The sequence below is a fragment of the Gracilinanus agilis genome, chromosome 1 (genome assembly GCF_016433145.1).
Source record: "Gracilinanus agilis isolate LMUSP501 chromosome 1, AgileGrace, whole genome shotgun sequence".
NCBI classification, from domain to species: Eukaryota; Metazoa; Chordata; class Mammalia; order Didelphimorphia; family Didelphidae; genus Gracilinanus; species Gracilinanus agilis.
In genome coordinates, this window is record NC_058130.1 from 229,757,087 (window position 1) to 229,772,974 (window position 15,888).

General features: G+C 37.5%; 1 protein-coding gene across 1 annotated transcript in view; it reads right to left on the reverse strand.

Annotated features, from left to right (window-relative positions):
• The window catches only part of PALM2AKAP2 (PALM2 and AKAP2 fusion), a 532,981-nt gene that overhangs the window by 170,840 nt on the left and 346,253 nt on the right, over positions 1-15,888 (reverse strand). Inside the window, exon 8 of the mRNA XM_044660528.1 lies at positions 9,723-9,808. Within this exon, the coding sequence (XP_044516463.1) occupies positions 9,723-9,808 (86 nt within the window). The remainder of the gene's footprint in view (positions 1-9,722; positions 9,809-15,888) is intronic.

Consider the following 15,888-nt stretch of genomic DNA (forward strand, 5'->3'; position numbering starts at 1 on the left):
AAGAAAGAAAGAAAGAAAGAAAGAAAGAAAGAAAGAAAGAAAGAAAGAAAGAAAGAAAGAAAGAAAGAAAGGAAAAAGAAAATGAGAGCTAAGTGTGTTAGGTTTGCAAAGAATCTGTTTCATTCAGTCTTTCCTCAGCATAAAGGGAAACAGAATTTGCCATTTATTTGACTTTTTTGATTACTGCTGACCCACTTCCCCCTTAGCCAAATGCAAAAAAAGGCCCTGATACCCAGGCTATTATATTCTGTTTTTTTCAGTGAAAAAACATCTTTGAGCACCAATATTGCTGGCCCAAAGCTCATTTATAAGAGGAAAAAAAACCTTACAAACAAATACAGTCGATTGTATCATTTGAATTTTCAGAAGGGTGATTTAGACATTTTTATAAGGAAACATATCAGAGAATGAAATAAAGCTGGAGAAAAAGAGTGAGCAAAGCCCAGTGGGTGTACATATGTGCATGCATGTGTGTTTCCCCAAAACCTATTTCTAATAATGATCTATACCCTGAATAGTTTTTACCATGTAAATGAACAGACTAAAAATAACTCTTGCCTATGCCAATGCTTCAGACTCCCATAAAATAAAGTCCTTGGTGATTAATGGCAATCTTGTCTTATGAAACCTCAAATTTAACCTTATCCAATGGGAACTTGCCTTCAAGAAACTCTCTGGATGATCCTAGTGCCCAGACTGAACAATGGGCCATCAAGCACCCATATGGTCAATTCTTAATTATCTTCTAAATTTCTCTTAAGTATTAGGAGGCTCATTGGTATCCTACCCTCTTTCTCAGGTCGGTTGTCCTTCACTTCATATATCCCTTAACATATAAACAGAACCTAAGTTCTTTAGTTAGACGGAAATAACCATTTTTGGTGTTTTTCCCCTGAGACATCATTCCAAGAGCCTCCAAGCTGTTTGGCTCTGTCTGGTGTTGTGTGTGTCTGATTCTGTGTGGTGGCCGTAAGAGCATCGTCTCCCTGGTCCTCAATAAAGATGTGTTCTTTTGTAACTGCTTTGATGGGTCTACGTTCTTTTCAGGTGGACATCAGAAATATTTATCGTCTTAGAGCTTTCAGGATGGGGTATTTATCTATTGCTCACTGACTGCAAGCTTCTTAATGGATGGATGGACAAAGAAAAAAATAATTTTTCTGACTGGATCAATAATCCTTTTATGTTTCTAGTAAAAGACCATTTCTGAAGCCTAGGCTTGCCTGAGGACAGCTCTTCTACTGATAGTTGTAAAGCTTATTCTGAAGAATCAGCCCAAGTGTCCAAGAAGAGATTTAAACATCTTTCTGTTCAACGCTATCACCTTCAGCCTCACTAATTCCATCTCTACATCTGAGGGAAATTCAGGATACCTTCTTACTGAAAAGGTTTGTGATTTTCGTCTGCATGGCTGCTGCTTGGTCTGCGGGCACTGATTGCGACATCTCAAAAACTCAGCAGACAGTCTTTGATAGTTCCTGTGTCCAAAAAAATTCATGTGCCTGAGGCCAAGCTGGCAATGAGCCTTTCAAAATGCAGCTAAGCTGATTCTCAGACAACAAAAATCTGGTCCATCCTTGGGTCTGTGATTCACTGCCTGGCATTATTAAGGAAGAAGTTTCATGAGAAAGTCTGGCTGTTAGCCACGTACTTAAAAACCAGCTAGAACATTAATGATTAAATTGTTAACATTGCTTGTGCCTAAAATCCTGTTAAAAGACAAACATTAAGGATCAGGTGATGAGAGCATATTACAGATCACTGATCCAAAAGGAAGAAATGTCAAATGAATCTAGGAAAGAGATCACAACCTTGGTTTGGAAACCAGAGAGACTTTGGTTACTATTTGGAAATTTGATGGTGATTCTCTCCTTGAAAAGAAGAGCAACTAATAATTTCTTCTTTTATGTTAGTGGTCATTTAATTTTTCCAATGGTTTTTGGAAGTTAAGACTGGAACGGTTACTCTGTACCTGGTTCTAACACGTAAGGAGGAATTGGTTGCTAAAAGAAAAAGGATTCGAGCCTTTAAAGGATGGTTCCATTTTTGAGTTTTTGATAGAAGAGATGATCTCTTGACAGTCTGACTCATATCCTAGATTGGTAGAAAATGGGTTTCAAGAATTCAGAGAGAGGAGAGGGAGCCTTCCATAGTGTTGTGTAATTAGAATCTGCTCCCCAGAACTCCAGTTCTTAGCATCACATTTTCATTTTCATGTTACATCCTTACATTTTGGAGATAAAGTTTGTGTGTAATCCCGCCTGTTCTCTCTTTTTGAGTGAATGTGGCTGGGAAAACTTCTATTTACTCAGGCTTTTACGTTCTGTCTTATATTTCTTTTACTTCAAGTGATTATTAATAAATCTTATAAAATATAATGCTTGGAGTTTTGGGATACTAATTTTAATCTTACATAGTCAGATTCCATAGGGCACATGAGCTCTCAGTGGGATGGAAAGCTCTCAAAAAGGACATTCTTACAACATAAGCATACATGATTTCATGAGGAAGAAAAGAGGTTGCCATCTAAAAAGAATAATGTAGGTGCACAGGAATCTTATCTGTCCGCTTTAATTTTGAAAAAGGCATGTAGAGAGAGAGGAATTATAGAATGGAATACCACACTTGGAGCTAAGAAGACTTGGGTTCAAAACCCACCTCTAACATATATTAGCTGTGAGATCTTTAGCAGATCATTTAATTTCTCACTGCTTTATGCAACTCTCAGTCTAAAATTACAGAAAAGGGACCAAAAAGCATTGGTAGAGGGAGTTCTTTACCTGGCAGATGACCAGACCAGTAGAATCACTGATCTAAACTATCCCCTCCAAGTACAGAAAATGGAAACAAAAGCAGGTATTCAAAGATGAATCCTGGACACTGATATAGTCCTAGAAGATTAAGGTCATTACTAAAACACAGAATGAGCTAGGTTACCAGTGAATGCCAAAGAGAGCAGAAAGATCAAATAAGGGAAACTACTTTATCCTGGGAAAGATAAAACAAAAATAAGAAGGTGAAACCCAATCTGAGTAAGCAGATAATCTGAGAACACCAGTTTGCACTCAGTGAGTACTAATCAAGTCTAGATTAAAATGTTTCCCTTGTTTTTGAAATAACTGGTTTATGCCATGGTAGATCTGTCATTGATGGGTGGTCCTTTAAAAATTACAGTGAATGGAAGAAGTGCCATTGGACTGGAGACAGGCAAAAGTATTCCCAATTTCCAAAACAGAGAAAATAATAAAGAAAACTATCGAGACATTAGATTGATTTCGATTCTTGGGGAAAAAAAATTCTAGAATTTGATATTATGAAAATTTACAAAGAGAAGCGGTGATGGCAAGGAGCCAGCATGAGTTCATCAGTCCAGCTTCATTTTCCTTTCTGACATTTACTGGAAAGGTAGATCAGGGGAATATCATAAACATGGAATAGATAGATTTCATCAAGATATCTGAAAAAGTCTTTTATGATACCCTCATGGAAAAGACAGAGAGAGAAGAACAAGATGAGAGTGTAGTTACATGAACTTGGACTTGGTTGAAAGGGGTAGGAAAGCACTATGGATAGTTTAAAAAAATGAGCTCAGATCCCTCCTTTGACATTTACTACCTGAATGGCCTTGGGAAAGTCAATAAAACTCCTTAAGCCTTAGTTTCCTCATCTGTAAAATGAGCAATGGTTGAACCGGATGGTTTCGGAGATCTCTTTCAGTACTACATCTAGGATTCTATAATCTGATATCACTTGTAGGTTTATACCATATGGCATCTTTAAAGTGTTAAAAGTTGGAGGCAGCTGGGTAGTTCAGTGGATTGAGAGTCAGGCCCAGAGACAGGAGGTCCTGGATTCAAATCTGACCTCAGACACTTCCTAGCTGTGTGACCCTGGGCTGACAAGTCACTTAACCCCCATGGCTAGCCCTTACCACTCTTCTGCCTTGGAACCAATACACAGTACTGATTCTAAGATGGAAGGTGAGGGTTTTTAAAAAAATAAAGTGCTAAAAGTTTATGCATCTTATTCTGAAATTCTGTTTGCACTACTCATTTGTTTGGTAAATACACAATATGAGAGTAACCTTCAGTCCCATGCTTCCTGTTTGATTTGTCAAAAATTCCAAATGAGCAAATCTAAACTAACTTCAGCTGTTTGTCTGATATCCCTTTTGGCTCATCCCGTTCATTCACAGCTTCTGAGTTTCTAGTCTTTGCAACAAGTCAATAAAATGCCGACGCATCATTATAACTTCTTTTAAAGTTCTGCTAACCATAATAGCAATCATATGACTTAGATGAGATTATTTCAGACCAATCACTATACTAGCCTATCTACCCTTTATTAGTTTCCCCTTGTGACAGCATTTCGTTGGCTGTAAGAAAAAAATGCCTATTATACTGATAATGCTAATTCAGCCTTCTTATCACAAAGGAAAGCCAGCAAAGTCAATTCTGCTCACAGATCCTCCTGCACAACTGTTACTGATGACAAATCCTAATATTATGACTGTCATCCTTTCAGGGAATCAGAGGTGCCATTATTTTTTTTGCCTGTCGAAGCTGACTCTCAGACATTTTATACCCAAGAATTCTTTTTTAAACTGTAACCAGTCAAAAGTATGGGTTCTTTTGGTTATGTTATTGTTTAAGGGATAAAGGCAAAATTTGTTATTTAAAGAAGAAAAGAAATATCTGAATGACTAGGGTTAGGATATAATGCTGGGTCCCAATGGAAAAAAAAAGAAATGTAATATAATTATTTGTCCTTGTATTTCGGTGCCTGCCTAGCACAGTGTCCTCCATGCTTAATAAACTTGGCAATTAATACAATAATTTTTAATATAGATTGGATTGAACTTGACATAATTGTATACCAAAAAACCTAGGAGACTCAGCAAACAATTGCCTTACTTAAATTAGGTATCTTTTTCGTCTATATAGATAGGCATTCCTTCCCTACTATGCTTTAGCATTTGATTCTTTTGAATTGTGGCTAAAAATTAATCGGGTGCCCAACCATCTAGTGATAAGTTTCTTCCAACAGACTTTATCTCCACTACTGTCCTACTCTGGAGACTTTCTTATAGTTGGATGGGACATTGGGGAACACTGCCTGGAGGTCACCTTGACTTTTCCAAAGTCTGGCAGGAGAGTACAAAGTCTGGTAGGTCTTACCAGGCAGAAAAAGCTTCATGTACAGAGCTAGTGATGAACTATATGCCTGCCATCCAAAGACTAACTGAATTAAGAGAAGCTCAAAGTAAACTTGAGATGATAAACAGGCTGCATGATCCAAGGCAAACCTATAAAATTCTTTTTGTATTCTTATATATCACCAATAAAGATCAAGAAAAATTAGATTAAAATTCTGTTTGCAAAAATAAAAATATTACTTACTTTGCATTAATTTACCTAGATACATATGAACTTTATAAATATATCTTCAAAACTTTTAGCAGAAATAAAGGAAGAATAGTCAGAGTTTATGGGTAGGTCAGATAAATATCATAAAAATGTCAAAGATTTTCAAGTTAATTTTTAGAAAATACAATTAAAATGTGGATGGATTTAGAGGATAAGAGAAAACCTTAAAAGCATTGCTATGAAAAAAGAAATAGACAAGAACATCAACTGAACACTGTCATAAAATAGATAAAAGTAGATGAGTAGACTTTAGTCTAGCAGTTACCCTTGAAACAATTGGTTTCTGGGTTAAAAAAAAAAGACCAACAAAACTGAATAGAGATCCCTTACATAGACTCAAGTATATTTTAAAATAAACTTAAGGAAAATAAGTGTTGGGGCAAGATTAATTATTTAATAAATGTTGAACACTTTTAGCAATGTGGTAGAAACAAATTTAGATCTTTACTCCATACTATATTCCATAATAAATTTGAGCTTGATCAGAGAAATTAAAATAAAAATGTCAGTACTATAGCAATCTATATTTTCTCCATTTAGAAAAGGAAGACAAACTTTTCTCTATTGAACAGAAGAAAAAGAAATTTTTGGAGAAAAGGTAGGTGGACTTGATGACATAGGAATAAAAAATTAGACACAAAACAGCATAAATGAGATGAAAAATAACAAAAATTTTCAACAATGATATTAGATAAAGCCCAATATCATTAAGTAATAATTAAGTAATAAAAATTACAAAGAATGCATATAGTTGTTCAATAACAAACTGTGTCTTCAATAGTTAACTAAATGGTTAAAGGATATATATATAGAAAACTGAACAAGAGAATATAGAAATTGCTGATAATTTTAAAAGAAATGATAAATAATCAGAAATGGAAATAAAATAATTCTGAGCCATTATTTTAACACAACACTGACAAGAATGCCGAAATTAAATTCTAGTTGGTTTGGGAGGGAAATAGGTATCTTTATACATGCAAATTGGTGGAATCTTTTCAGAGAGCAACCTGGTAGAATACTAGAGTTCTATCAAATCCTTTTATCTAATAATACCACCATTGGGAATATATCCTAGTGGTATTTTTTTAAAAAGAAGGAGAAAAAAAAGAACTATTTTTACAAAGACATTTATAGCAGTATAATATGCAATAGTGAAAATCTGGAAACAACCTAAATATCTAGCAACTGGGGGACAGTTGAACAAAATGTGTTATATCATCATGGAATACATAAAACTTTAGAAGGACAAATATGAAGAATACAAAGATATTAAAGACATGAAACAATGCAGTGTGCAAAATGTAGATAGATATAGAGTGTCTTTTTAGTTTTTAAAACCCTTACCTTCCGTGAGTGGTAAGGGCTAGGAAATGGGGGTCAAGTGACTTGCCCAGGGTCACACAGCTGGGAAGTGTCTGAGGCCAGATTTGAACCGAGGACCTCCTGTCTCTAGGCCTGGCTCTCAATCCCCTGAGCTACCCAGCTGCCCCCTAGAATATCTTTTTAGAAGCAGATCTATGCATGACTCTAGGTATATGTAGAGAACAAAAAGGATAAAAAGATTAAGAAGGGAGGAAGTAATAGAAACAGCGAGGTGCTAAGAGATAGTTGATGGTACAGTGAATGGAATGCTAGACCTGGAGTCAGGAATACTTGAGTTTGAATTCAGCCTCACACACTTAGCAACTCTGTGACCAGGAGTAGCCACTTTAACTTCAGTTTTGTCATCTGTGAAATGGGGTTCTGTTGTTGTTTGGTCATTTCAGTCCCATCTGACTCTTTTGTGACCCCATTTGGGGTTTTTTTGGCAAAGATAACTGGAATGGTTTGCTATTTCCTTCTCCAGTTCATTTGGCAGATGAAGAAACTGAGGCAAACAGGGTTGAGTGACTTGCCCAGGGTCACACAGTAAGTGTTTGAGGCTGAATTTGAACTTCAGTATTCCTGTCTTCAAGTCCAATGTGCTCAATGGGGATCAATCAGTAAATATTTATTAAGTGCCTACTATATTCTAGGCACTGTATTAAACTCTGGGTATACTAAAAGAGGCAAAAGACAGTTCCTGTTCTCAAGGAACTTACACCCTAACAGGAAATACAACAAGCAAACAAATCTGTGCCAACAAGCTATATATAGGATGAACAGGAAATAATTAACAGAGAGAAAGGCACTAGAATTAAGAAGGGTTAGGAAAAGCTCCCTGTAGAGGACAGGATTTTAGTTGGAATTTAGAGGAAGTCAGGAGATGGAAATGAGGAGGAAGAGCATCCCAGGCATGGGAAACAATCAGAAAAAAATCCCCAGAGCCAAGAGATGGAATGTCTTGTTCTTGGAACAACAGTCAAGGGTCCACTGCACTGGACTGAAAAGTAAGCGACAGGAAATAAGGTATGAGGAGACTGGAAATGTAGGAGGGAGCAAGGCTGTCAAGGTTTCTGAACATAATCTACCGTAGTATATCTGTTACCAGATGTTACCAGAAGATAATTTTGCACTGGATCCTGGAGGGTGCGTGCCATGGTCACCTACCATAATTATACGATAATAATAATAATGATGATAGCACCTACCTCTCAGGGTTTTTGTGAGGATGAAATAAGATACCTGTAAAGTGTTTTGTAACTCTTCAAGCTCTCTATAAAAGCTAGCTATAAGTAGTGGAAGTAGAAGTATTTTGAAGTGGTTTTTTTTTAACCCTTACCCTCCATCTTGTAATCAATACTGTGTATTGGTTCCTAGGCAGAAGAGAGGTAAGGACTACACAATGGGGGTTAAGTGACCTCCCCAGAGCCATACAACTAGGAAGCATCTGCGATTAGATTTGAACCTAGAACCTCCCATCTCTAGGTCTGGCTTTCAATCCACTGAACCACTTAGTTAATTTTTTTTAAACCCTTAACTTCTGTGTATTGGCTCCTTGGTGGAAGAGTGGTAAGGGTGGGCAATGGGGGTCAAGTGACTTGCCCAGGGTCCCAAAGCTGGGAAGTGTCTGAGGCTGGACTTGAACCTAGGACCTCCTGTCTCTAGGTCTGACTCTCACTCCACTGAGCTACTCAGCTGCCCTCCACTTAGTTAATTTTTAATGTAGTTCATTTCAAATGTAAGCAGAATCAATTCTGTTCTTTAAAGAAAAAGGCATAGCCCTTACTACTCTTCTTATTGATACTTAGTATCAATTTTAAGACAGAAGATAAAAGTTAAAAAAAAAACTACAGAATTACTTTAAATAAATAAAATTCCTCCTTAGGTACTCTCTCTCCCTCTTTGCTGTAATTCAGAAACCGACTAGACAATAATTTTCTAGATTTGCAGGATTTAGAGCTTGGAAACATCTTTTTAATGCATTTGACTACTTTTACTACAGATTCAGCAATGATGATCTCATGCAAGCTGGTTTATCTGTTAATTAGATTTAGATTCCAGAACAATCCATTTATTTAACCTTTGGTCATTGCAGTGCTAGCCGGAGTGGAATGCTCATTTCAGACAGCCCTAGAAAGTATATGTCTAGATGAAAGCTGCCTTTTGTGGCTATCTGCCTTGTGGACTATGACCAACAGAGGCAACAGCATCCAGCTTGCTGGACTTCCAAATGAGTGTCTACACCACACAAGTGGTGGGTTGAACTTGATGAAATATACTGATGTGTAAAGATGTAGCCAAGCTAATAATAACAGCTCATATCCATTTAATTAGCCAATAAGCATTTATCGGTAGATTTACTAAGCTCAGGGAATACCAAGAAGGTCAGATAATGGTTGCCCCTGCTCTCAAGGGGCTCACCATCTAATGGGGAAGGCATCACTCATTTATAAAGAGTCTGCCTCACAGAAATCCTGGACAATAAGCAGTCCAAGTATTTTCACTGTAGAGGAAACAGATTTAAATCAATTTTGTCACACGCAAGAGCCGTAACTCAAACCCAGAACTTAATTTCTCAGCCAAGATGCTTTCCAGCACAACGTGATGCCTTAGGTCAGGTTACCCCTGACACACATGTTTCAGAATCTGGTTCAAAGGTATTTTCCTAACCCAGAACCCCAAATGAAGGAAACTCCACATCTGGTCCCTTCATCAAGTTCTGTAATTATCTAGAAAGGAAATCCTCCCTCCGGAAGTCAGTCATCTAAACTACTGGTCAATGGATCTGCCACATCAACACTTTGCTTGCCTGCGAACGGAATAGCCCAGATGTCAGACGGTGCGTTTTTCCTAGGAATAGATCGCGGCTCGCCCTAGGAAAGATGGCGTGCTTCTGCAGTCTGCAAAGATACTGGGTGTAGGCAGACTTACCTGTATAGTCATTTCTATGTCAAAAGTTTCTAATGGATCCAAGGATTTCTGGTCACCACACAGCAGCACACTGTCCCACTGAGATCCTGCAAGACAAAGCATTTATTTGTGAATAATAAAGTCCTCTGGTTTAGACGAGTAATATCTCACTGTGTGATATGATGGGAGGAAGGGAAGAAAAATTTTAAAAGTTCAAAACATCTGATTTTGAGTCAGTTAACTCTAGTTCAAGTACTACTTCTGCCACTTCACTAGTTTTGTGACTTTGGGCAACTAATAATAAAAAAAAAAAAACCCAGCCTCTCTGCCTCAGTTTCCTCATCTATTAAATATGTAGAGAGAATATTTGGGCTATCTTATAGGGGTTTGGTAAGGAAAAGTCTTGGTAAACTGTAAAAGAGTCAAAGTCTATTAGTACCTAGCCTACTTAAATACTTACTTTGTGGGCTTCCAACTCCTTCTATAGTACAGAAAAGCCCTTTTAAAGCCAAACTACTTAATCATTAGCTGTCAAGTAAGGTTTGAGAAAAGGCACAGACCTGGATCAGTATAAAAGAAAGATGTCCAGCATTGAGTGGGTTACAGGAATAAGGGTCAGGGGGTCAGGATGGAGAAACTGGAATGCTTGATAATTCCAGTCTTCCCAGTGTGGCTTCATTATTTAGTTTGAAGTGAATTCCCGGAACACATATTTAAATTTAAGTACAAAAACACAATCCAAAGCCAAATAGCAGAGGTTTTTGGACTAACTTGCTGTCTTCGATTACCCATAACTATGTTTTCCTATGATAGAATGAATACTCAAAAGTTCATCATAGGGGGGCAGCTGGGTAGCTCAGTGGATTGAGAGCCAGACCTAGAGACGGGAGGTCCTAGGTTCAAATCCGGCCTCAGACACTTCCCAGCTGTGTGACCCTGGGCAAGTCACTTGACCCTCATTGCCCACCCTTGCCACTCTTCCACCTAGGAGCCAATAAACAGAAGTTAAGGGTTTAAAAAAATTATTAAAAAAAGTTTATTATAGGTTTTCTTAAAAAACAAAACAAAACAAAAAAACAAACCACATACACCTTGCTTTTCCCTAGATGCCCTTCCTTGGGAAGATTTGAAAGGGTGAATAGGTTGCTTTGGGAGAAAGTAAATTCTCCATCACTAGAAATATCTGAACAGAGGATAGATGAACATTTGTCAGTATATTAATGGAGATTTCTACATCATTAGGAGGTTGAAGGAAATGACCTTTAAAGCCCTTTCTACATCTGAAATTAAATGAAATACTGGCAGTCTTTCTTTATTAGGCAGTTAGGTTATATACAAGTTTAAGCATCTAATATTTCACAAAATATTGTTCTTCCATGTTCAAAGTAGAGAACATGAACCAATGACAAACTATTTTAGAAGGTAATGCAGAAAAAGTCAATAACTGAGATTAATTGTTTTTAGACCCTTACCTTCTCTCTTAGAATCAATACTGTGTATTGGTTCCAAGGTAGAAGAAGAGCAGTAAGGGCTAGGCAATGGGGGTTAAGTGACTTGCCCAAGGTCACACAGGTAGGAAGTGTCTGAGGCCACATTTGAACCTAGGCCCTCCCATCTCTAGGCCTGGCTTTCAATCCACTGAGCTACCCAGTTCCCCCTAATTTAGATAAATTTGAGGAAAGACAGTTTGAAAGGGCTAAAAAACCAAAATGAACAATTAAAAAATAGTATTATATTATTAATTTTATTATTTTCATGTCCTATGACTCCAATGAGACAAAGTATTGCTTAGTAGCATTCTGCAAAGAAATTGCTTTAATACAAAGATAGGAATATTTTATTATTTATATATGAAGTATTTGAAAATAGGATTTTTAAAAATAAAGTCTAAGAAGTTAAACATTACATTTTTGTGAGCCTAGAAAATATTTTAAATAAATATTTAAAAAAAACTTTAAAAACCAAGTCCCTGTCTAAATATCATAAATTCTGATAGTAGTAGTCTAAAGTTTAACTGCATTTATTTACTAAGAACTCTCTCTTCTCCTGTCTTTCTCAAGTCACAGTTCCTTGACTTCATTTCTTTCTCCAACTACTTCCTCTTTTCCACATGTTGGATAAACTGATAAACAGGTGATTCCTCCCCTCATAAGGTCAACCTCTATTCTCACACCCTCCTGCCTTCTTCAGCAGATATCCAGAAATCCGCACCCCCCTCCCATGCCCACATCTTCAGTACTTCTCTACTGTTTCTGTCCCAGTTCCTTTGCTCCTTCCTACAGATACGCCTAACAAGATGCCATTGTTAAACAAAACAAAACAAAACAAACAAACAAAAAAAACAACCCAAAACAAAACTCACTATATATGCCACATTCATAATGACTGTGCTACATCTTTCTTCCCTTTTCAGCCAAAGTCTTTGAAACAGCTTATGCTTTTTTTTAAAACCCTTACCTTCCATCCTGGAGTCAATACTGTGTAAGGCAGAAGAGTGGTAAGGGTAGGCAATGGGGGTTAAGTGACTTGCCCAGGGTCACACAGCTGGGAAGTATCTGAGGCCAGATTTGAACCTAGGACTTCCTGTCTCTAGGCCTGGCTCTCAATCCACTGAGCTACCCAGCTGCCCCCAAAGCTTAAGCTTTTAAAAATTCTCCATAGATAAGACCACTCTAACTATTGCTTTATTTCTTTCTTCCCTTTCTCAAATTCTTTTTAAAAAATCTGAAGTCATCCTTCTCCTCCTTCTCCTTCTCCTTCTCCTTCTCCTTCTCCTCCTCCTCCTCCTCCTCTTTCTTCTTCCTAAAAAAATCTCTTTATTCCCAAGTCTGGTGGCTCACTGCCTTCTTACTTCTCAACTCCATGCAGTCTGGCTTATGATGCAATAATATTTACTTAGAAGAATATAGGACCCTTGAGGACAGATAATCTCTCCCTTTTTGCTGTAATAACCTGTGACCCACCATAATACTTATAGTAAATAGCAATTGTTTAACAAATATTGGTTGAAATTTAAGTCAATGAAATGGATCTAAGATCAGTTCAAATAATCATTTTCTTTTTACTTTTTTTTTAGATATTGCTCAAGGCAAAAGAAATTACTTCTTTGTTTATGACCTTAACTTTCACTCCAAATCCAAGAGAACAGATATGGAGAGGGTCATAAGTATAATTTAGTGCTGTAAAACATACTTTGGGTCGTATGATACAATAGAAAAAACTCTGCAACTCAGAACCCAGGAGTTTGAGCCTCAGAGTTATTATTAGCCATGTGATCCTGAGCAAGGCATTTGACTTCTGTGGGAACTGGGCCTTTAGTTTCCACATCTGTAAAATGGGGTGAATAATTTCTCAATTCACAAAACTGTTGTCAGGAAAATTATTTGTTGACCTTAAAGTGCTAAAAAAAACCCTGGGAAATTATAACTATCTGATAAAAGTCTCCCATTTAACTGGTCTCTTATAGTGAACCAAGAGCTCCTCTGGTCCTCCTTCAAACTAGGAAATTAAATGGCTCTTCTCAAAACTCTCCTCAATTTGTCAAGTTTAATTGGATTTTGATAACACCCAATTGTACATATGTTTGCAAAGGGACCTTCTATTCAAGAACCCAGGCTCTAAATCATCCCCTGGTGCTAATGATTGCAGAGAGTGACAGCTGTGGAAACTAGGTCAGGAAGGTTTAGTAACTTGTCACACAATCCACTTTTGGAGTGAGTAAAGAGAGAAAAGTCTCAAGCTAGAAAAGACAGATGGAAGGGGTCACCTCTAAATATTATTTCCTGGAAAAGCTGCTCCTGCTTTGAACTGATCACTTGAACCATCCTTCTTTAATGTGACTAAAAGAGCCTACAACCTGGAGGGCAGTGCCCACCGTGAGAGACTTTTGCTGATGTCAACAAATGCTGGTGAGGATGATGATTGAATTCAACAAGCATTCATTGTGTGCCTAATACATATAAGAGACTGTGATAGGTATTAGGTAGCATAAAGCATAAGAACCGGGAGGGAGTGGGGGAGAGAGAGAGACAGACAGACAGACAGAAAGACACAGAGAGACAGAGAGACAGAGAGGAGGAGGGAGAGAGAAAGGCGGAAAGGTGGGGAGAGAGACAGAGAGGGAGATACTGAGAGACAGAGTCAGAGAGAGGGAGGGAGAGAGAGAGAGAGGAAGGGAGAAAGTCTGTTCTCAAGGATTTTATATCCTTTAATTCATTTTTCAGTAGTGTCTGACTTTGTGACACCATTTGAAGTTTTCTTGGCTTGTAGTTTATTTAACTCATTTTTTACAGATGAGGAAACTGAGGCAAACAGGGTTCCATGACTTGCCCAGGATCACACAGCTAGTAAGTTTCTGAGGTTGGATTTGAACTCAGGAAGATGAGACTTTTTGATTCTAGGTCCAGTATTCTACTATGCCACCAATTTATATCCTACTGGATGAATAAAAGAGGATGGATGCTAGGAAGAGGGGTGGGGGTGGAGATGATGTCAAAGTTATTATTTCAGCACCAAAAGTTGACATTAAAGAAGCTTCCTCTTAGAAATGACCCCTTGTACTATTGAGCAAGAATATACCTTCAGCAATAGTAATTCAGACACTATACAAAGAATAAAAATTATAGAGCTGGGAGGAATAAGAGGTGTTTAACAAATAGTTGTTGATTGGTTGCTTGATTGAATAATCATTCAAATTTATAAAGCACTTTATCTTGATATTTACAGTTTTATTTTGATCATTTCATCAGCCATATAAAGCAGGTATTTTGAATATTATTATCTCTGTTTTGAAGATAAGGAAATTGAGGTGAAATCAGTTGAGCAAGGTCATACAAGCCAAATCTGGGTTCCTTATTTCCAGGGTCAATGCTCTGTCCTCCATGTCCTTATGCTGCACAGAAAGTTCTCTCTGGCTTCAGGAATCAATTTCTCTGACCTTTAAATTCTTCCCTTGATTTATAAGGCTGTCCCAAAAGTCTCAGTGCAGCATTTAAGCTTTAATTAATTCAGAAGCATAAATGTCACAAAGTTACAAAAAACAGTTTGAAAATTTGACCATTTACATTTTTTCATACTTAGTTTTGTGGATTTTGAATAACAAAATTAAAATTTCTATTTTTAACAAGGTGAGGTTTCTGTCTGACACTCATGTCAGTGGATCATTAGAGGAGGGTCTCTTAGTTGGCTAACTTGGAGGGTAGGTCTAGAGATGGGAGGTCCTGGATTCAAATCTGACCTCAGACATTTCCTAGCTGTGTGACCCTGGACAAGTCACTTAACCCCCATTGCCTAGCCCTTGCTGCTCTCCTGCTTTAGAACCGATACACAGTATTGATTCTGAGAGGGAAGGGAAGGGTTTAAAACAAAAACAAACAAATAAATAAATAATGATAATTGTGTATTTTTATGTTCCTAAATGACCTGTTTTCACTCTTCCAAAGTTCTTCTCTTTCTTCCTCCATTTCCTAAAGATATTACTTCATTAAGACTACAGAATGCTCAAGGATAAGGATGCATTTCCGGTTCCCCAGCATCTTACACAATGACTAGAACACAGTACCACTGAACCTTAGAGCTGGAAGATATAGCTGGGGTTTTTTAATTCAACCCTAGAGCTGACTGGAACTTGTCACCCATATCACCAACAACCTCCTTTAAGGCCAAGCGTGCTTTCTTCGTTAGACCTCAAATGAGAGAGACTACATCCTGAGATAGACCATTCTACTTCTAGAACCACAGCCCTAATTGCCATGACATTTTTCTTTAAGGGGGAGATAAATTGACATATCTGAAACTCCCACTCAGCCATTCTCCCTATTCCTACCCTCCGTGGCCAGACCAAGCAAGCTGAATCCCTAGTAAAAATATAAATTCCTGAAAAAAACAAAAATATAATCTCCACCAGTCTAATACCATGCCCCGAATGCAGTATGAGCTAAATAAATACTTTAAAAATTGAAATAAATTTCACTGGTATCCTCTGGCTATAAGAAAAAAAGAAAAAAAGGAAAGAATATCTCAAACATCTTGGGTGGACCTCGAAAGTGAATCTGGAGGTCACGGACAAGAGTTGTTTCAGGACTGGAAAGCATGGAGAGCTGGAGATCTGAATCATTGGTGGGAACCTCCAAATTGATGGGATCACAGATGTACTGGAGTATTTAAGATGAGCCAGCCCATGCAAACC